This window comes from Colletes latitarsis, chromosome 14, assembly GCF_051014445.1.
Source record: "Colletes latitarsis isolate SP2378_abdomen chromosome 14, iyColLati1, whole genome shotgun sequence".
Lineage (NCBI taxonomy): Eukaryota > Metazoa > Arthropoda > Insecta > Hymenoptera > Colletidae > Colletes > Colletes latitarsis.
In genome coordinates this window covers 15,769,350-15,791,550 of record NC_135147.1, presented here as the reverse complement: position 1 = coordinate 15,791,550, position 22,201 = coordinate 15,769,350, and the positions used below count along the sequence as shown (strand labels likewise).

At 31.0% G+C, this 22,201-nt stretch overlaps 1 protein-coding gene across 7 annotated transcripts in view; it reads right to left on the bottom strand.

Annotated features, from left to right (window-relative positions):
• Positions 1–22,201, bottom strand: part of Arms (Ankyrin repeat-rich membrane spanning) — a 162,320-nt gene that overhangs the window by 11,381 nt on the left and 128,738 nt on the right. For all 7 annotated transcript variants that reach the window (XM_076782304.1, XM_076782302.1, XM_076782300.1 and 4 more), the window contains 5 exons: positions 9,902–10,033; positions 6,789–6,887; positions 6,622–6,720; positions 2,854–3,051; positions 1,636–1,734 (listed from right to left, as the gene is read on the bottom strand). In XM_076782304.1, the coding sequence (XP_076638419.1) occupies positions 1,636–1,734; positions 2,854–3,051; positions 6,622–6,720; positions 6,789–6,887; positions 9,902–10,012 (606 nt within the window). In that variant the 5' untranslated portion in view covers positions 10,013–10,033. The remainder of the gene's footprint in view (positions 1–1,635; positions 1,735–2,853; positions 3,052–6,621; positions 6,721–6,788; positions 6,888–9,901; positions 10,034–22,201) is intronic.

Here is a 22,201-nt window from a genome sequence, read left to right as displayed (position 1 = left end):
TTGATGGAGGCTCCATTAAAAAGTTATTAACAATTAAATTCAAAAATTTCAAATCATTCTAAAAAAATTATATTTAATTACAGGGGTAAATTACAAACATTTTTGGTCATTACACATACCCCCGAAATCCTACCCACTTTCGAGAAAAAAATTCGAGTAAGTGCTGAATGTTTTGGGTGAAAAAAGACTTTCGAATCGTCTTGGAAAAATTATTTTTAGTTGCAGGGGTCAATTATAAGCATTTTTGGTCAACAGACATACCCCCGAAATCCTACTCAGTTTCGAGAAAAAAATTCCTTACCGAAAATATAATTTCTGGCCAGAAATGTCTGCCCGAATTTCCATGCGAATCTTTAAAACGTCATAACTTCTGAACGGATTGAACGATTTTAATGTTTAAAAAAGTAAACTACGCGTATTTTGGTGGAGAATATGTAGAAATCGCAAAAATATTCGAAAAGTTGGTCCTTGACCCCGCAAAATGAGAAAAACCCCATAAAAATGGTCCAATTTTCAAGCAGCCATAACTCCTACAATTGTGAATATATTTCAATGAAACTCTTTTCTGAAGTAGAGCTCATAGGTACCTACAAAAAAATATTAGACAACTTTTCTGTAGGGCGTCAAACAAAATTACTAAAAATGGAAAAGGAATTTTTAAGAAAAATCGACAGGGGGTAGGTGCCTAAATTTTTCGACGAAAAAAAAAATTTTTAATTAATTTTGAAAAAATTATTTTCGGTTGCGGGGGCCAATTACAATCATTTTTGGTGAATAGACATACCTCCGAAAGCCTATCCACTTTCGAAAAAAAAAATTGGATAAGTGCTGAAAATTTTTGGCGAAAAAAAAATTTTTCAAATCATTCTAAAAAAATTATATTCGGTTGCGGAGGTCAATTACAATCATATTTGGTCATTACACATACCCCCGAAATCCTACGCACTTTCGAGAAAAAAATTCCTTACCGAAAATCTAATTAGGTGCCTAAATTTTTCGACGAAAAAAAAAAATTTCAAATCGTTCTGTAAAAATTATTTTCGGTTGCGGGGGTCAATTACAATCATTTTTGGTGAATAGACATACCCCCGAAATCTTGCGCATTTTCGAGAAAAAAATTCAGTACGAGCGGAACTTTAAACGTTAATAACTTTTTAATGAAGCCTCCATCAACAAATTGGTATTCTTGATTTTCATCTTATTTTGGCCTCTAGAATCACACATTAAAATTTTTCCCAGAGGATGTCGTTTTAGAGGAAGATCACAAAATTCATTATAAAAGGATCGTAAATCCAACATCTACAGTTTCATCAGAAAAAGAAGAGTCAACAGAAACATTTTAAATTATAAAAACATGAAGTAGCACTTAACGTCTTTCCATTTTTTTCGATAAAAACTTTCTCATAAGAATGATATAGTTTTATTTCTGAAAATTTGTGTATCAATTAGCAGTGTGTAATACAACAACACGGTAAACGTCTTTTTGTTACTTTATAACAGTAATAAAAATGTTTTTTTTTCAGAATTAGAGAATCATTACTTGGCTCTTAGGTTCTTTGGTATTTACTCACTACAATTATTGATATTACTTCAATTTGATAATAGAAATATGTAGCAGACAAATTTTGATCTTACCATGCCAGCAGTATCAACATTAGCACCAGCTTTTAATAACGTATCTACAATTTCTACATTTCCTTTACGTGACGCCCACACCAACGCTGTGGTACCATACTAGAAGTTGAAAAACGATGCCCATTGAGGTTTAATATAATAAACATTTTTTTCGAGAGAAATAACAGACAATGTACAAATAAGATAAAGCATTTCTTCATAAATTGTTATTCAATTTCTTTAATGATTCTTTGATTAAATACACGACTTATTTAAAAATATATACAGTGACTGTCACTTAAAATCGTACACCTAGCGGTTCAGCCGATATTTTTTCAATAAAACATGAAAATTGTACTAAATTATTGAAACTCGTATAAAAGCATATAGTGTAATGTTTCTTTATTTACTCAGTACTCAGTAAATTAAATAAAATTTGAGGTTGCGTATGAAACTCAGCTGTGAGTAAAAATCGTACAGAGGAAATAAGATACAGTTTTAGAATAATATATAATAAAAATTATTTATATTAATATTTAGTTGGGTAACTAAATGCATTTTGAACACACTGCAGTCGTCGAGGAATTGATTTTATTAAATTCTTAGAAAATTCAGGTGTTATTTTCGACCATTCTTCTTGCAAAGCTTTTCTAAGGCTTTCCTTGTTTGTAATATTATGTAATCTTACTTTTTTGTCCAATTCGTTCCAAATAATTTCATTATAACTTTTTTTGTTTTTATAGTGATAAATAACTAATTTACGCTCAGCTACTGTAGTTTATCGCATTTTAAGTCTTTTTTATTGATTTTTTGGCAGAACAACGCATATAACAATCAAAATGCTGCTAAATCAGCTAGATTCAATAGCTGCTAAGCATTATTACACAAAAAACCATTGGGGATTCACCGGATTTCCACTGTTACCAACAGTGTACAACTTTTACTGACAACTAAGTTTCATACACAATCTCAAATTTTATTTAATTTACTGAGTACTACTAAAGATTTTTTTGTATTGTTGTTATGTATCAAATAAAGAAATATTACACTATATACCTCTATACAAGTTTCAATAATTTAGTACAATTTTCATGTTCTATTGAAAAAATATCGGCTGAACCGCTAGGTGTACAATTTTAAGTAACAGTCACTGTAGCTTGATCACTGTAGCTATCAACTATATGTTTAATTAGTCTTTTATGAATATTCTGTGTTTGAACTTGAATAAAATTATATTACCTTATCACCAACATTAACTTTAGCACCATGAGCAATGATATCTTTAACAATGTCAGGGTAACCTCTACCCGCGGCCCATAACAATGAAGATATATGAAAATTTCCATGTGCATTGACATCAGCTCCTCTTGCTAGTAGCATCGTCACCGTTGGCGACCTACCCTTGTACGTTGCCCACATAAGTGCTGTCCACCCTCCCTGAAAATAGAACATTCCTCTTAACTTCTATTTATGGTATTCCTTTTAACTCTTTGTGACACAGGATTTCAGATAATAAAGTAGATCCATGTTGCATAGAAATTTTATTGCGTTTTAAATTAAACAAAATTGGTATATTTTTATTAAGAAAGGTATCACATAATGTAAAAACATAAAAAGAAAATAGTAATAGTTGTTGCAATAAACCTACCCCTTGCAACAATTGATGAACCTGTATTGGCATGTTGAATGTTGCCAACACAAGTGAATACATTTATAACATTTGTTGAAAATATTACCAACTGCTTTATGTAAATAAGACAAAATACAAACCTATGCTCATGCAGCTATTGCAATATTTCAAGGTGGGACTAAAAATATCCCACCATGCATTATGGTGCATCAAAAAGGTGGGACAATTTTAATCCCAGCATGCCCCAAAGAGTTAAATCAAGAGCAACTTTATAAGCATAACATTTTTTAATTTGAAAAATAAATAGTTGAATGTAATGTGACGTACAGTCGACTTCGGTTATTAACAAGTACCAAGATACCAACAAAGTTAGTTTGTTATAATTAGTACTCATTATACTAATGATGAGTTAAATGTCTCCAATTTAAACAAATTCTTAATAATTTGATAAAAATATGCGTTTAAAAAACAAAAGAAATATTAGAGAAAAGAAAATAATTTAATTACATAACTAAATTAATATGTTTGTATAAATTACGATACATTTAGTAATATTAAACATAATTTACTTCTCTGCAATTTAAAAACACTTATGCATTACGACTTTTTGTTCGGTACAATCCTGACCTCGCTATATCTGCAATTGTTATAACCGAGTTCGACTATACTTAAACATAATATTTAATAGTCATAACAGTCATAACAAAAATGTAAGAACTCTGAAAACGGATTAAGGAGATAAAAATATAACAATAATGAAAGAATTTCAAATAAAACAATACAATAGTATGTAGTGTATGGTCAGATTTATAATAATAACAAGACATGTAGAGATATTAAGAAGCGAGGGAAACCTAAGTGATAGAGATTAAGAAACAGAGTTGAATAAAATGTAATCTAATTAATAATTACGATTACAAATGTAATTATTAATTCAATTACTAATTATTTTGTGTAATCTTTAATTACTACTATTTACAAGTACATTTATAATTATCAAATGTAATTGTATAATTGCAATTGCAATCGTAATAGTGATTAAGTAATTACAATTAACAAAAATTGCGGCCTTTAAAACATTTATTTAATTGGGAACATAACTCATACATAGTATACAGAGTATTTCAAAATGATCAAATAAACCAAAACTTTATCTTATACAAAAAGAAATCAGGGGATTCGTGTTAGAGATAGAAGCATTTGAAATTTCTATTCTCTGATTGCAAAATGGCAAAGGACTTCTCAATTTCTTTTCGCACGGAGAACTGGTATATTTTGGCTTATCCCATCGTTTTAGAACACTCTGTATGTAGTAATACTCGACAATATGTAATTAAACTGATAATAAACAATTACAATTGAAATCATGAATTACTTATTGCAGTTGGTAATCATTTTAGTTGTAAGAATTAATTACTTGCGATAACTACAAATGTAATTGTAACTGTAGTTAGTAGCAAATATAATTATAATTATAAGTAGACAGTAGCAATTACGATTGTGTCAGGTAATTTTATAAGTCTTTGTGCGTTTATCCATGCAAACTTTTCAGTGTAAACATATACTACAGAAACGTAGTTTTGTCGGATCAAATCACAAAACTCATCAATGGTTTATATTCAGTTTTCTACATCAGTTGTAGATGTCAGATTAGTAATAGATATTGCAATTTCAATTTGTATTAAAAATTGCAGATTCCAGACAAGGAATATTTATGTTAGGTATGCTCTGCTTTTCTAATTTGATAAACATGAATATACTATTTAGACTGTTATGAGTATCTACAAAATTTATAATAGTAAATATTTTGAAATTAAAACAACTTTTTAAAAATCAACATTTTCGATGATTTAGAAATATTGGAATCAACGCTGAACGAATTTTTAGGTAATGATAAATTAATTTAGTGACAGGAAGGGAGAGATGTGTTTCCAAGTGTCGTTTTGAAGTGTTAGCTGCAAAGAAGATCATGAATTGTTCTCTAGAACCAATTAAATGTATATCATTTTTTTTCCAACTGATCGAATTTATCACGTGGAATAAACAAAATAATTACATTTATTATAGTATGATCAAAATCAACATGGCTGGTTAAGATATTTGAGGCTTTAGCAGTTTAAATTCTAATACTGAAGATACTGGTTGAAGTTTCCTAACAATATAACAGCTAGTCTTTTCAAAGATAAAATTATATGATACAATATCAGTGTATTATTTGTCTCCTGAAGAAACTAGCTGCAATGTCGAAATATCAAAACACTTTCACACACTCTGTAACAATATGGTTAGTAGTGTAGGAAAAAAATAAGATCAGTCCTTGATTAAGTTATACCATGAGTAAGAGGAGTATAGACAGAGACGAGTAATTTTTGTGTCCCCCTAATTTATTGATGAAATGTTTTTGAAATGTTCGTGAGGTGATCCTTAATAAAGTTGTAAAGTATTTGTGTTTGTGATTTAATTAAGTACATAAAGTATTAAGCTGTAAAGACCCTCTTTTGATTGAATCAGGTTGAACCTTGAGCCTAACAATTTTTTTTAAACGTGAATAAATTTGTTTTTTTATTTTATATTTTTTACAAAGAATAATAGGAATTATTTAACGTCTGTTAAAGTTTGGTGAATTTACCCGTTTTATTTACAGTTTGTCGTCCATGTTAGTTGTACTAATTGTTGTTTTTTAAATATGCTTGATCTGGTGCAAAGTTAAAAAATGACCATTGTTCCAAATGTATATAAAGTTTTGGCTTTTATAAAAGGTTCTTGTAATTGTTTTTATATTAATTGTCACTCCAAGTTGTACTGACAAATGATTAAATAAACAGATTTCAAACGGAACATATTGAATTATTTCCTCTCGTTAAAATTATCATAAGCAATAAAAATATATCTCAACGGTATCGTTAAAATTTATTTTTAAATTGTAGCAAAAGAGACGAAACAAATTTGTTTTTTAATTAAAAAAAAAAAACAAGAATTATTGGTGGACTTAACCGGGACTTAAAACCGGGTTCAGTCAAAAGAGAGTCTCTTTCTCGGTTAAACTTTAACATTTCTTAATTTAAAACGGGAAGGAACCGCGTAGTACTGTTTTGTAACTTTATTAAGGATCATTTCACGAATATTTAACAAAAATTTCGTAACAAAATTAGGGGGACACCTGCGACTTTCCCCACGTTAATCGTAAGTCTTACAAAGGGTAACTGAAACATTTGATCCAATATGACTCACAGTTCCGTCCAGGATGGATCTCGTTTTCTCCCTACAATACTAGGAAAGTTATCAGCGACAGACTCGCAAGAAGGTCTATGGAATGCAAATAATTAAATGTAATATGGAAGTGAATGATGCCAAAGAATGCTTTAAAATTGGCATACCATATCTCGATGCTCCAACTCGGCGCCATGCTCGAGTAATTCGAGGCAGACGTCAGTGTGGCCTTCCTTAGCCGCGCAAAGCAACGCCGTCCAGTTGTCCTAAAAATGAAATTGATTCTACTAATAAAAAAATAAATCCACACCTCAGAATTTGCGGTAATACGAACCCCATCTTCTGCGTTAACGTCTGCTCCATGATTGATGAGCTCCCGTACAAAGTGTATCTTCCCCTTAGTTGCTGCAAAGATGAGGGCTGTGCTACCATTCTATTGTAAGAAGAATGAAATCGACCATTTAGAGTCGAAACGTTGGTAATATAAATCAGTATAAGAGAATTATCAGAGTTTATCCATTATGAACCAATATAATTTTTCAACAAAAAATTCAAATATTTCACAAACTGATAAAATCCATTGTGGATTTATGAAATTTTCTAGATGGTCTGAGTTAGGACTTGAACCTATAGCCAGTTTTCAGAATAACTTAAAATCTATAGTTTGACTAACAACATATAGATATTTCTAAAATTACTTTTTGTAAACTGTACTGAATAAAAAGACTTAACTTCAAATGATATAATTTCTGTAATACGTGAATTAATAATATACAATTTTTACAACTAACTCCCGATGGTTATAAAAGTATGTATGTACTCGTTAATATTTCATTGGTTGTGGATATATAAAATTGTTAAATACGACTATTTTTTGTATAATTTTATCAATGTTACTAAAAATATTTTTTCCTAATTAAATTTCTTATAGATAACTGTTTTTATCATATGCAAGTGGAGAATATTACGAATTGTATTTGATCAAGATTCGTAAGATATTAAAAGAATTCACATAAGACTATCAACATGAGTGATCTTAAATATGTATATCCTTAAAAAATGATCCCTTGCTTAGTGTCTATTATGTTATCTTTGATTTTAAGTTCGATACAGTCAATGAAAACACAACTCATTGTGTATTTTGAAAGCTTACAATAAGACGTGGTGCAATGAAGGAAATTTCCCCAATCGGTTGGCAATATGTTAAGAATCTATTCATTTATTAATAGTTTTATTTTAATTTTTGTTTCTATAGTCCACAGTTGTTGCTTCAAACTTTTGAAGAGAATATCCAAATTCGTTTTTTGTTTGTAAATTATCTTTTATGTCATGAAAATAATCGAACGTTGTCGAGCCAAACTTGCAATGTTTATAAAAAATGAAGTTTCATTATGACTTTCAAAATAATTTTTCTAGAATGAATTTACATCTCCATTTATAAAGTACTTCTATTACAATGCAGGTACATTATCATTTAAAAAATATTTTTAATAATGGCAATATTAAATAAATGAGTTTTAATATTTTGCAAATTATCTATATTATGCCATGAAAATAATCGAACGTTGTCGAGCCAAAGCAATGTTTATAAAAAATGAGGTTTCATTATGACTTTCAAAATAATTTTTTAAGAATGAATTTACATGTTCATTTACAAAGTATTTCTATTACAATGCAGGTACATTATCATTTTAAAAATATTTTTAATAATGGCATTATTAAATAATTAAGTTTCAATATTTTGTAGGGCCATAATGACCACTTATCGTGACTTGTAAACGTCGTTCCAAAATTTTTACCATAAAAACAATAAAAGTTATACAGAGTGTTCGGCCACCCCTGGGAAAAATCTTAATGGGAGATTCTAGAGGCCAAAATAAGACGAAAATCAAGAATATCAATTTGTTGATTGAGGCTTCGTCAAAAAGTTATTAACGTTTAAAGTTCCGCCCGTACTGAATTTTTTTCTAGAAAGTGAGTAGGATTTCGGGGGTAGGTCTATTCACCAAATATTATTGTAATTGATCCCTGCAACCAAAAATAATTTTTCTAGAACGATTTGAAATTTTTTTTTCGCCGAAAAATTTATGCACCTACCCCCCGTCGATTTTTCGTAAAAATTTGTTTTTCATTTTTAACAAATTTGTTTAACACTCTACAGAAAAGTTGATCAATACTTTTTTGTAGGTATCTATGGGCTCTGCTTTAGAAAAAAGTTTCACTGAAATATATTCACATTGTAGTAGTTATGGCCGTTTGAAAATTGGATCATTTTTATGGGGTTTTTCTAACTTTAGGAGGTCAAAGAATAACTTTTTCAATATTGTTAGAATTCCTACATATTCTACATTAAAATACGCGTTGTTTGCATTTTGAAACTTTAAAATCGTCCAATCCGTTCAGGAGTTATGACATTTTAAAGATTCGCATGAAATTTCAGGGAAGCATTTTTGGCCTCACATTGGATTTTCGATAAAGAATTTTTTTCTCGAAAGAGTGTAGGATTTCGGGGTTATGTGTATTGACCAAGAATGATTATAATTGACCCTTGCAACTAAAAATAATTTTTTTAGAACGATTTGAAAATTTTTAATTTTGTCGAAAAATTTTACACCTACTCGAATTTTTTTTTCGAAAGTGGTTAAGTTTTCGGAGGTAGGTCTATTCACCAAAAATGATTGTAATTGATCCTGGTAACTAAAGATAATTTTTTTAGTATGATTTGAAATTTTTTAATTTCGTCAAAAAATTTCAGTACCTACTTGAATTTTTTTCTCGAAAGTGGATAGGATTTCAGGGGTATATGTATTCACCAAAAATGATTGTAATTGAACCTCGCAACCGAAAATAATTTTTCCAGAACGATTTGAAATTTTTTAATTTAATTTTTTAATAACTTTTTAATGAAGCCTCAGTCAAGAAAGTGATATTCTTGATTTTCGTTTTATTTTGGCCTCCAGAATCTCCCATTAAAATTTTTCCCGGAGATGACCGAACACCCTGTATATTTCTTTGGAACATTAACTCATATTTGTAACATAACTAGGCACACAAAAATCTGCTAAATTCCCATTTTATTTTTAGCCGTACTTATAAATAAATACTATTTTTTCCTCATCCTTTTCAAACAAGTAGTACCTTTCACTTTGTATAATCCAATTACAAAATAAATATATAATATCTGTTAAACACTTGGTCAAACGTTATGTGGTTTCTTCTACTCGAATGTTTATTTTTGCAGACACTGAGTTAGAGGATTAAAAATATTAGCCAAATTTTATCATTGCAGATTAAAATAGATTAATGTTTTTATTGCCTTCCACGTTGGTGCTATTTTTGACACAATATTTATGTGTACGAAAGTATAGATAAAGTTTTTATCAAAAGCCGCGACACATGCCTGAGGTTTAAAAGCAACGCTTAAAAAAGTTATTTTGATATCGTTACCTCGTCTCGATCGTCGACCTGCACTCTCTTGCTTTCGAGGAAGTTCTGGAGACCAGCAAGGTTATCGTCTGTGATATAGCTGGCGAGAGATCGGTAGCAGAGCGATACCATCGAGTCAGTCCGATGCAAGGTCTGTGAAATGAAAAATAAAAGGTATTTCCACGTTGCATCGGTGAATGACAGTGAAACGTCAGTACTCTTCAATCAAAAATTGCTGAAGCAAAATTAATCGTCGCGCAGAGGCACAGACTGTGGGGAAACAGCGTAATTTGCATATACAAAAATTGGATAACGTCGCGCTACTATTTAAAGGTACTTTGAACATTTTAAAACATTAAACAAATTTATAATTTATATCTATCGAATCAAATATTTTCTTCATAAAGAAACTGAAGGTTTCTTTCTCACCCAAATTTAAAGCGTGTTACAAAATTTGTAAACTTGTGAAATTTTATTCATTTCTGCAACAGGCGGATTCATAAATTGTCATTCTTTTACCACGGAAATAATTGTAGTTATTAATATTTGATACGAAATCGAATCCCATTAATAAGCAAAGATTTACGTATTTTAAAATAGTTAATTCTGACAGGTGTAATTAAATTTGTTGTACTTTAAATTAACCTGATTGAAACGATGGATAATTACTCACTGATGAAACTAAGAATTTAACTTTCACGACTGTTGCAAACTATTTGTTTCCTTAAAAGCTGGCTCGCGTATTAAATGTAAAATCTGTATTTAATGGCACTTGCAAGCAGGCGTCTTCATAAATATGTACGTTCCCCCACTACAGTGATACCAAGAATTAAACCGATAAAAAGATAAAATTTACATGACATATTAATGGTTGTTTTGAGAACAATTTACTAATGGAAATTGCAACGCTTATTCGACGGGGTTTTTCCAGACATTTCTTAACAAACAGTTATCAAAAGTTGTTATTTTTAAACATAACAAAAAAGCTCAATATATATTTTTATCTTGTTTCTAAATTAGCAAACAAATTATTTCTATTGGAATTATTATTTCAAACATGACTTCTCAAATGGAAAACCTGCACGAATTGATGTTTTGTTTCTGTTTTTAACACTTGTGAAACAAGATTTAGTGGAATTTGTTTTCTTTGTTTTTGTCATAGGGACAATTTAAATCATTCGTATTAAATAACATCCCGATACATAAAGACGTTTCTAATTTTATTTCAAATTTTATAATATTTGCATATGTTATAACTTTGGTATTACAGGTAATTATTTTTATTTTTAAAGCGTATAGCTAGCTCAGTCTGACAAGTTTTCACTTTGAATTTTCATTCATTGACAACATTTTGTGCTTTCGTATCGTGACAATATTTTTATCTACTTTGGGCAAGTTTTAAAAGTAAATTCACATTTGTTATACTATTTGTAAAGAATGAATCATTTAATATTAGAATCTAAACTCTTGCGATTACATACTTTCAATGATACGGAAAAATTTCTAATTAAAGAAATATTTATTTTGAATTTTAAAGTAAAAATATATTTTGTGTTTGTTATCCAAAACTTTGGATAACAATTTGTTAAATAAAATTGGGACAAACCTATTGAACAATAAATAAGGTTACTAAATTTCAAATACAAGGGAAGTTAGCTATGATGATCAACTGGTTTAATAAAAATAATCGTTGGAGCTTATAATACCCTACCTCCTAATAATTAAATTGATTGTCATTCGTTCGAGAAATTTAATATTGACTAGAAAAATGGCATCAAAGTCTGTTATAAGCAGTTCTAAAAATAAGTATAAATGACATCTTTATTTTTGTTTTGTGATTTTTAAAATATATACAAATAAAATAATTGGAATAAATAAAAAACTTGGATCTTGATTCCGATGGTGGATGTTAAATATTTTTATTTATTTACATTTACATACTGTTCGACCAACCCTGGGAAAAATTTTAATGGGAGATACTGAAGGCCAAAATAAGACGAAAATCAAAAATATCAATTTGTTGATTGAGGCTTCATTAAAAAGTTATTAAAAAATTAAATTAAAAAATTTCAAATCGCTTTGAAAAAATTATTTTTGGTAGCGGGGCTCAATTACAATCATTTTTGGTGAATACATATACCCATGAAATCCTATCCATTTTCGAGAAAAAAATTCGAATGAATTTTTTAGACGAAATTGAAAAATTTCAAATCATACTAAAAAAATTATATTTAGTTACATGGGGCAATTACAAGCATTTTTGTTGAATAGACATATCCCAAAAACCTACGCACTTTTGAGAAAAAAATTCTTTACCGAGATCTAATGTGAGGCCAAGAATGCTTCCCTGAAATTTCATGTGAATCTTTAAAATATCATAACTCCTGAATGGATTGGAGAATATTAATTTTTCAAAAGGCAAACAAGGCGTATTTTAGTGGAGAATATATAAAAATTCTAATAATATTAAAAAAGTTGTTCCTCGACACCGTAAAGTGAGAAAAACCCTCTAAAATTGGCCCAATTTGCAAACGGCCATAACTCCTACAATAGTAAAGGTATCTCATTGAAATTTTTTTCTAAAGTAGAGCCCATAGATACCTACAAAAAAGTATTAAACAACTTTTCTGTAGAGCATCAAACAAATTTATTAAAAATGAAAAACAAATTTTTAAGAAAAATCGACGGGGGGTAGATGCCTACATTTTTCAGCGAAAAAAAAATTTCAAATCGTTCTAGAAAAATTATTTTCGATTGCGAGGGGTAATTACAATGAGTTTTAGTCATTAGACATACCCTCGAAATCCTACTCACTTTCAAGAAAAAAATTCGAGAATGTGAGAACTTTTTCGACAAAATTAAAAAATTTCAAATTGTTCTGGAAAAATTATTTTCGGTTGTAGGGGTCAATTACAATAATTGTTGATTAATAGACCTACCGCCGAAATCCTACCCACTTTCTAGAAAAAAATTCAGTACGGCGGAACTTTAAATGTTAATAACTTCTTAACGAAGCCTCCATCAACAAATTAGTATTCTTGATTTTCGTCTTATTTTGGCCTCTAGAATCTCCCATTACAATTTCCTCCGGGGTAGTCGAACACCCTGAATATAGACGAACCACAAAAATACACAAAAATGTCGTTTATACCATTTTTGGAATCGCTTATGGCGACCTATAACACCATTTTTCTAGCCAATATCAAATTTTCTGAGCAAGTGACGCTTTAATTATTAAATAGTATATACCATAACTTCCAACAGTTATTTCTTTTAAATTTAATTGGTAATCTGAGTAAATTCCTTGTTAGATAACAAGAAACATTTACTATTCTTGACCTTCCTTAATTTTTGTAGTATGTTTTTCTTTGTTTGATAATTTTGCGATGTTTGCATCTAAAAAAGGTCTATCTAATTTTGCCAAAAAATTACATCAAGTCAACTAATATGATCAAAAAGTAAACATTACGTGACTTTTTGTGTAAAAATTACGTAGTCAAAAAAAAGTACACGATTAAAAAATTTCAGATATTAACGATTCAATTTTAGAAACAATGTTCAAGTACAAGAGTCGTTAAAATAGATATAAAAGGAAAATGTTGGGAAACGGTAATATAATTTCAAGGTTGACCGAGTTTGCTCTTTAAAATACCTCAATTTCTTCTGACATTTTAATCCCTTCAACGATTCATTCGTTTTATGCATCGTAAAACAGTATTATAAACTGAGTTCAGACAATGAAAAGAAGAATTCCAGATTCAGGACTCAGGTTAGTCTCTGGTTTTAAAACTGTTGTCGAGAAAACTGGCGTATAGCGTCTGCAAGGAATATTCATAACTCTTGGAAGCACGGAACATTCAGATTTAAAAGAACACAATAGAATGTAGGCCAACGATAAGGTATTAATCCAGAACCGACGGAAACGTTGAATGAAAGGTAAATAGCGGCAGCAGTGTATCGGAAAACCTTGAATGCTGTTTAAAAGCTTTTACAACATTAATAATCGCAAGACTTCGATCAATTTAATCGTTGAGCCTCGTAAAACAGCAATTATTTTAACAAATTTTCAATTTGCAAAATTTATTTTCGCCAACGTGGAACAGATCGATAATAAAATTTCGATAGGTAGCCAGAAGCCTGCAGGTCGAATTTTTGTTCGAAATATTGCATTCCTCGGGCCTAAAGGTGTTAACGTGCACGTTGTTTGCGCGAGCAATGTAGCAGCGAAAACCTGTTAATTGCATCCTTAACAAACCACCAAAACGAATCAACATTCAAAACGCTCTTAATACGTTCTCTGCCATTCACACTGCGTCGATTACGTTGGGATTAAGCGATAGGGTGATTCTTCCGCCAGTAAACTTCAAAAGAATTATACTGTCCAAACATTTCGACGATCGTGTATGTTTATGGCTCGAGGAAGTGGTTGATATCGCTATTGCTTCATCGATTAGTCAACGATAACAATTACTGCAACAGAGACGACTTTATTTCTAAGGGAGAGACAGAATAAACCCTGACTTTTTCATCGAGCCACAATTGTAAACATATGTAGACACATGAGATTATTGCTGCCATGTTTGGCTGGCAAAATTTCTTGGGAGTCTATTGGCGGGAAAATTACCTCGTATAATAAAAGACACGACTATATTTTATAAATCTTCTTGTGTGAAATAAGTGTTCAAAATATCTGTAAAACATACTCCCAAGTATGGCTCAAGCTAGCTTTAACGAAGGAAGAAAGTAACTTACCCCTCTCTGATTTAATCTGTTTTAAACTACAAAAAGATACCACCTTATAATTTCAGTAAGAATTGTATATGTAGATGAAGCGTATTATTTCTGATGTAATGTACTAGCTGAAAATCTTTGAAACTGATTTTTTTCATATTTTTAAACAGTAGTCTACGCGGATAGCTTAAGGGGTAAGGCCACTGTAAAAACCTGAAATAAAGCGTTTTCTTTAGATAGATGGGCAAGTAAGAGGATAATAATATTCAAGAATGTTATTAATCATCTCGTTGAGTGTTAAAAAAAAAATATTTATTCAAAAATAGTGCAAAATGACGACGCTGGAGCCATTCTCGCGAGGCATGTTTTGAATTTGTGGTGCTCTGCGACACGCAGTGTAATTAACGTTTTGTATCTGGAAAAAACTAAAAATTTTCTCTTAATCTACATGAGTGTAGCAAGAGAAATACGTAGGGGATTTTCAATAAGTTAATTTTAACACGATTGACAAATGATTGCTCCACTTTTTGTACAAAATTGAACTTTTTACTTCAAATGCTCGCCAATCACGTAAAAATGAATGTTTCAAAAATCCTCTACGTATTTCTCTAGCTATACTCATGGAGATTAAGAGAAAATTTTTTTTTTCCAGATACAAATTTGGCGTCAGTTACACTACGTGTCGTAAAGCGCCTCAAATTCAACACGCCTCGCGAGAATAACTCCAGCGTCGTCATTTTGCACTATTTTTGAATAAATATTTTTTTTTTTTACACTTGACGTCATGGTTAATAACATTCTTGAATATTGTTATTGTTAGGAAACGAATTTATAATCCGTGTCGCGTAATTGTATCGAGTGAAGTAATTTCATTAGTAAACAAAATGTTTTCTTGTCTACCGTAACGATGATAAGTGATTGTCTGTTATTATTGATTCTTTCTAGTTAAAACGATTTTTATTACATGTAATTTGTATTAATATATATATTATCGCTTTAACTCTAAAAGTTATCCTTTTACTTTTCTATCCATCCAAAGAAATCGCAAAAAAATACTTTATGTCAAGTTATTACAGTGGTCTTATCCCTCTCAATCTGTTTTAAACTACGTATGCGACAAAAAGATACCACACCTTATAATTTCAGTAAGAATTGTATACAGGGTGTTCGGCCACCCCTGAGAAAAATTTTAATAGAGGATTCTAGAGGCGAAAATAAGACGAAAATCAAGAATACCAATTTGTTGATGAAGGCTTCGTTAACAAGTTATTAACAATTAAATTCAAAAATTTCTAATCGTTCTGGAAAAATTATTTTCAGTTGCGGGGGACAATTACAATCATTTTTGGTGAATACACATACTTCCGAAATCCTATCCACTTTCGAGAAAAAAATTCGAGAAAGTGCTGAAAGTTTTGGGTGAAAAAAAAGACTTTCAAATCGTCTTGGAAAAATTATTTTTAGTTGCAGGGGTCAATTGCAAGCATCTTTCGTCAACAGACATACCCCCGAAATCCTACTCAGTTTCGAGAAAAAAATTCCTTACGGAAAATATAATTTCTGGCCCGAAATGTCTGCCCGAATTTTCATGCGAATCTTTAAAACGTCATAACTTCTGAACGGATTGGACGATTTTAATGTTTAAAAAAGCAAACTACGCGTATTTTGGTGGAGAATATGTACAAATCGCAAAAATATCCGAAAAGTTGTTTCTTGACCCCACAAAACGAGAAAAACCCCATAAAAATGATCTAATGTTCAAATAGTCATAACTCCTACAATTGTGAATATATTTCAATGAAACTTTTTTTTGAAGTAGAGCTCATGGGTACCTACAAAAACGTATTAGACAACTTTTCTGTAGGGCGTCAAACAAAATTGCTAAAAATGAAAAAGGAATTTTTAAGAAAAATCGACGGGGGGTAGAGGTGCCTAAATTTTTCGACGAAAAAAAAAATTCTTAATTAATTCTAAAAAAATTATTTTCGGTTGCGGGGGTCAATTACAATCATTTTTGGTGAATCGACATACCTCCGAAATCCTACCCACTTTCTAGAAAAAAATTCGAGAAGGTGTGAAATTTTTTGACGGGAAAAAAAATTTCAAATCGTTTTGGAAAAATTATTTTCGGTTACGGGGGTCAATTACAATAATTTTTGGTGAATAGACATACCCCCGAAATCTTGCGCATTTTCGAGAAAAAAATTCAGTACGGTCGGAAGTTTAAACGTTAATAACTATTTAACCAAGTCTTCATCAACAAATTCGTATTCTTGATTTTCGTCTTATTTTGGGCTGTAGAATCCCCTATTAAAATGTTTCCCAGGGGTGGCCGAACACCCTGTATATAAATGAAGAGTATTATTTCTGATGTAATGTACTAGCTGAAAATCTTTGAAACTTAATTTTTTTCATATTTTTAAACAGTAGTCTACGAGGATAGCTTAAAGTTGGGGGCACGCAAGTGTCAAAACGACGAGCGTTTTATTTATGGCCACACGATAGTGTTTTACGTTGGAGTACTGGTTGACCGTAGGGAAACCCCCAAGTAAAGCTCAGTCGGTCGCGGGGAATTCCCGTGCTTGTGTATTATTATCTAAACAGTTCTATAAAACATCTCTTCTTCGCTACCTTTGTAATTTCGCTATATGGTTTATTAGACCTGAATAAATTACATTTTATAGTACTATCGGACCACACGTTTCTATGTTCTTCTTTGTTTTGAAATTGAAAACGAAGCCACTATGTCTATATTAGTTGTTTTTAATTGCAAAACAAGGAAAAACATAAAAACGCAACGACAACGCATTGTTCATGTGACTTTAGGCTAAAAGGTAAACAAAATGGTCACCGGTATGACGAAAAGTTGGCTCAGATTAAAGTTTTTCCCGCGTATTTTAATCGATTATGATTTGTTGAACTGATCACATTACATTCTATTCAATTGTAATTTATGTTTGTAACATTTATCGAAAACATTAAGTATGATGGGTCGGAATAAAAAATTAAATTTATTAAAGCATTTAGATAAGAGAATTATTCAATCTCAAAAAAGTATATGCAACTTATCGACGATTAAATAAACAAGTTTGCAACAACAATTATTGGTGAATAGTTCATTTCTCGATAAACAATGCGGTTGTCCATACGGCAAAATGTGTAAAGGATTACTTAAAAAGTAATAATATACAAATTTTAGACTGGCCAACCCGTTTTCATGATATTAATATAATTGAAAACTATTGGCCAGAGTTGTGCACACCAAAGCAAAACAATTTCAAACAGTTAAAGAATAACAGGAATGTACAATACGAAATTGGACTATAATAAGTCGAAAATATAGTACAAAAAAGCTATGTACAAATCCATTACAAAACAAAATAATTCACTTTCAGAAATATAATTTATCTTTCATCGAACTTTTACAACTGAGCAATATTAATCCTTCCACAAAGTTTTGTTGAAAAATAACTGGTCCTCTTCCATAGGAACTGATTGAATAACTATATATAGACAATATTTAAATGTTAAACACAACCACTTTAGTTATTCTTTAAGTATACATAGTTTAACATAAATAATTGCAATAACGAGACTCGACTCGAACAAAAGCCACGGGAATCCCCGCACGATTTTCAATCTTATTATAGGTGGCGCCACTTTAGCCGCGAGATTATGAAGTTTTTGTGTGTAAAATTTTTGTTTGTTAAACCTCCCACAATTGAAAACTTCGACGACGAAATTTTTACGACACAAAGATCGTAGATCATCCTGTGAGGTTAGAGTTACAGTAGTTCGACTGTACAATGAGTAAGTAGAATGTGGACAACGTGAAGTAATTTTGCCTTATGATGGCTGATTATAACGTCTTAGATAATACGATTCGCTCTTCTTCTCTTCGTAGAATACATTCGTATCCCTTCGAAGTATTCTTCTTAGCTGGCAATAATACCGTAGGTGCTACGATCACTTCAATCACAGACATAGTAAATTCACAGTTTGAAGTATTCAAATAAAATTGTACACGACTATTTAAATAATGTTCCAACGAGAAACGGACAAAATTACGACCATGTCGTTCGAATGGACACGACGAACTAAGAATAATGAAAAAGCGTTGCAAAGTCGCTGATAGATAGGCAAAGAGATAGGATAAGGCAAACAAATTTGGAAGAAAATTAAGATAAGTGAGATTTATATTCCAGGAAAGGAATATACAATTTCATCACTATGATGACGTAATTACGCTTCCATTGCATAATGTGTTTAAGATTCCAGCATCTTTATTGACGATTCTTTCGATCGTAAAGCTGTACAAAATAGACACTTTGCGCGTAAAGATAAGCAATATTTTAATGTAATTGAACATTATTTTTTATTATGGAATATACAGGGTCACCCCAGAGAAAAATTTTAATGGGGGATTCTAGAGGCCAAAATAAGACGAAAATTAAGAATATCAATTTGTTGATGAAGGCTTCGTTAAACAGTTATTAACGTTTAAAGTTCCGCCCGTACTGAATTTTTTTCTCGAAAGTGAATAGGATTTCGGGGGTATGTTTAATGACCAAAAATGATTGTAATTGACCCTCACAACCGACAATAATTTTTCCAAAACGATTTGAAATTTTTTTTTTCTGTCGAAAAATTTCAGCACTTATCCAATTTTTTTCTAGAAAGTGGGTAGGATTTCGGGAGTATGTCTATTCACCAAAAATGATTGTAATTGACCCCCGCAACCGAAAATAATTTTTTCAGAATTAACTAAAAATTCTTTTTTTCGTCGAAAAATTTAGGCACCCCCCCGTCGATTTTTCTTAAAAATTCCTTTTTCATTTTTAGTATTTTTGTTTGACACCCCACAGAAAAGTTGTCTAATACTTTTTTGTAGGTATCTATGAGCTCTACTTCAGAAAAAAGTTTCATTGAAATATATTCACAATTGTAGGAGTTATGGCTGTTTGAAAATTGGACCATTTTTATGGGGGTTTTCTCATTTTGCGGGGTCAAGGACCAACTTTTCGAATATTTTTGCGATTTGTACATATTCTCCACCAAAATACGCGTCATTTGCTTTTTTAAACATTAAAATCGTCCAATCCGTTCAGAAGTTATGACGTTTTAAAGATTCGCATGAAAATTCGGGCAGACATTTCGGACCAGAAATTATATTTTCCGTAAGGAATTTTTTTCTCGAAACTGAGTAGGATTTCGGGGGTATGTCTGTTAACCAAAAATGCTTGCAATTGACCCCCGCAACCGAAAATAATTTTTCCAAAACGATTTGAAATTTTTGAATTTAATTGTTAATTACTTTTTAACGAAGCCTCCAGCAACAAATTGATATTCTTGATTTTCGTCTTATTTTGGCCTCTAGAATCCTGTATTAAAATTTTTCCCAGTGGAGAACGAGCACTCTGTATAAGATGATTATTTTCACATGATCAATGCATGTTAATGTTTCATTATTAAATGATCAATATTGATATATGAAGTTACATTCGAACTGTTCAAATTATGCATAATGAATAATAAAAATAACAATGCGATCTATTCAATAAACCCATTGGTTTTACGCAATTATACAGTGTAGACTGAAATATAATCGAGAAGTCGGTTAAAATGTGATTTTATGATTAATTAAATTTTTCCCAAATGAGAAACTTACAATTAGTTTTTCAAAAAAACAGATGAATCAATAGGGCACATATGTACTTAACTGAAATTAAATGGAGCCGATTTCAAATTTAAAAACTGCCGAAAGTACAGAGAAGTAAAAATAGTGCTTCGAAGGAACAGAACTTAGTTAGTCCATACAGTCAAACATGGAAGGGGATCTGTGATGGTCTGGGGGAGTATGGCTGCTTCCGGGGTTGAAAATCTCGTGTTCATTGAAGATACAATGAAAAAGGAGGATTACATTGAAATATTACGAAATTGAATTTGTCAAAAATATGGACATTTTAATGTGACAACGATCCGAAGCATACATTACGTATGACAAAGGAATGGCTTCTTTACAGGACACCAAAACAATTAAAGCATCCTCCGCAATCCCCAAACCTTAATCCCATAGAAAATCTATGGGATTATCTGGATCGAAAAATACGAAAAAGAGAAATGACGTCGAAAGAAACTGTCAAGAAAGTCATTTTAGAAGAATGGAATCAGATTCCAGCAAATTATGCATCTTCATTAGTCAAATCTATGAGTGATGGATTGACCACAGTTGTACAAAATAGCGGACGTTCAACAAAATATTAATTTCACAAAAAAAAAGAAAAAATTGTTATTGATACCTATAGATGTTAACTTTATATTGACTCAAGGAAAAGGGACCCTTTTTGTTCTTTGCATTATATGTTTGATTATTGTTAAATTATTACTAAAAAAGATATATGTTTTTAAAGATATATGTTTTTTATAGAAGTCAAATTGAGCTTTCAATACCATACACCTTTTTCTTATTTTCTTTCATGCCTTTTAAATTATTTCAAAGAAGAAAATTTCAAGTGTTAATTTTATATTGTCATTTACTGTAGGTTCGACTTTGAAAGTAAAAATAAATGCCACGTGGTCCACTTTTTCATGCTAGACTTCCAACTATTGGTCTAAGGCGATTATAAACTGACAATGACGATCAACAAAAGATGAACGGAGAGGAACGTATTAATTCGTTTTCGCACCATATCGTAAATTTTCACAGATACGAGATATTCGTTAATGGAATTCAAACAAAATACTCACACGACAAATTGTCACAGGCACACACGATTAGTTCGAATTCAAGCGAATTACCATCCAGGTCTGCTGAAACGTCGACTACTGGGGTCTACCTACCGTGATGAATTACTCTGGCGCGTGTTTTACATCGTGAGCTTAACGGTATTCCGTTAATTCACGAAGGAACGCGATATCGTAACGAGCACGAATTGGTGAGATCGATTTCAACCGAGTCAGACAAAATTCCATTACATAAGGTGTTTCGCAAATTATGCTTGCGACTGCACCGAAATTGTTGTCCGTTATCGTTTCAATATTACCATTAAAAATGATGATAACGTTGTTTATAAACTCATCGACGTGAATCTCTGTGCATGTAACTCTATGTTGTTCATATTTAGTTGAATAAGAGTTGACGAGAGTGCGTGACGAAACTGGAGATTCTATATTAAATTGAATAAAATAAATAAAACATTTTTCTACGTTTCGGTTCATAGTGTGCGTCCTTTTTAAGCTTTCCTTCCGTTTATTGTAGACATTACAAAGTTAAAATAGATGGGTGTACTTACGAAAAGGACATACCTGCGATTTTTTTATACTCTGGATTCTTACGTATTTTGTCGTGTTGATTACGAGTATGATAGTGAAAATTGTTGAAAAATATCAGGTCCTCTTGTATTGGAACTGATCGAATAAATATATATAGACAATATTTAAATGTCAAATACAACCATTTTAATTATTCTTTAGATATTACATAGTTTAACATAAAATAAATTGCAGTAGTGCCGACCATGCATCTCGAACAAATGACTCGACTCGAAGAAAAGCACGGGAATCCCCGCAGGATCTTCAACCTTATTATAG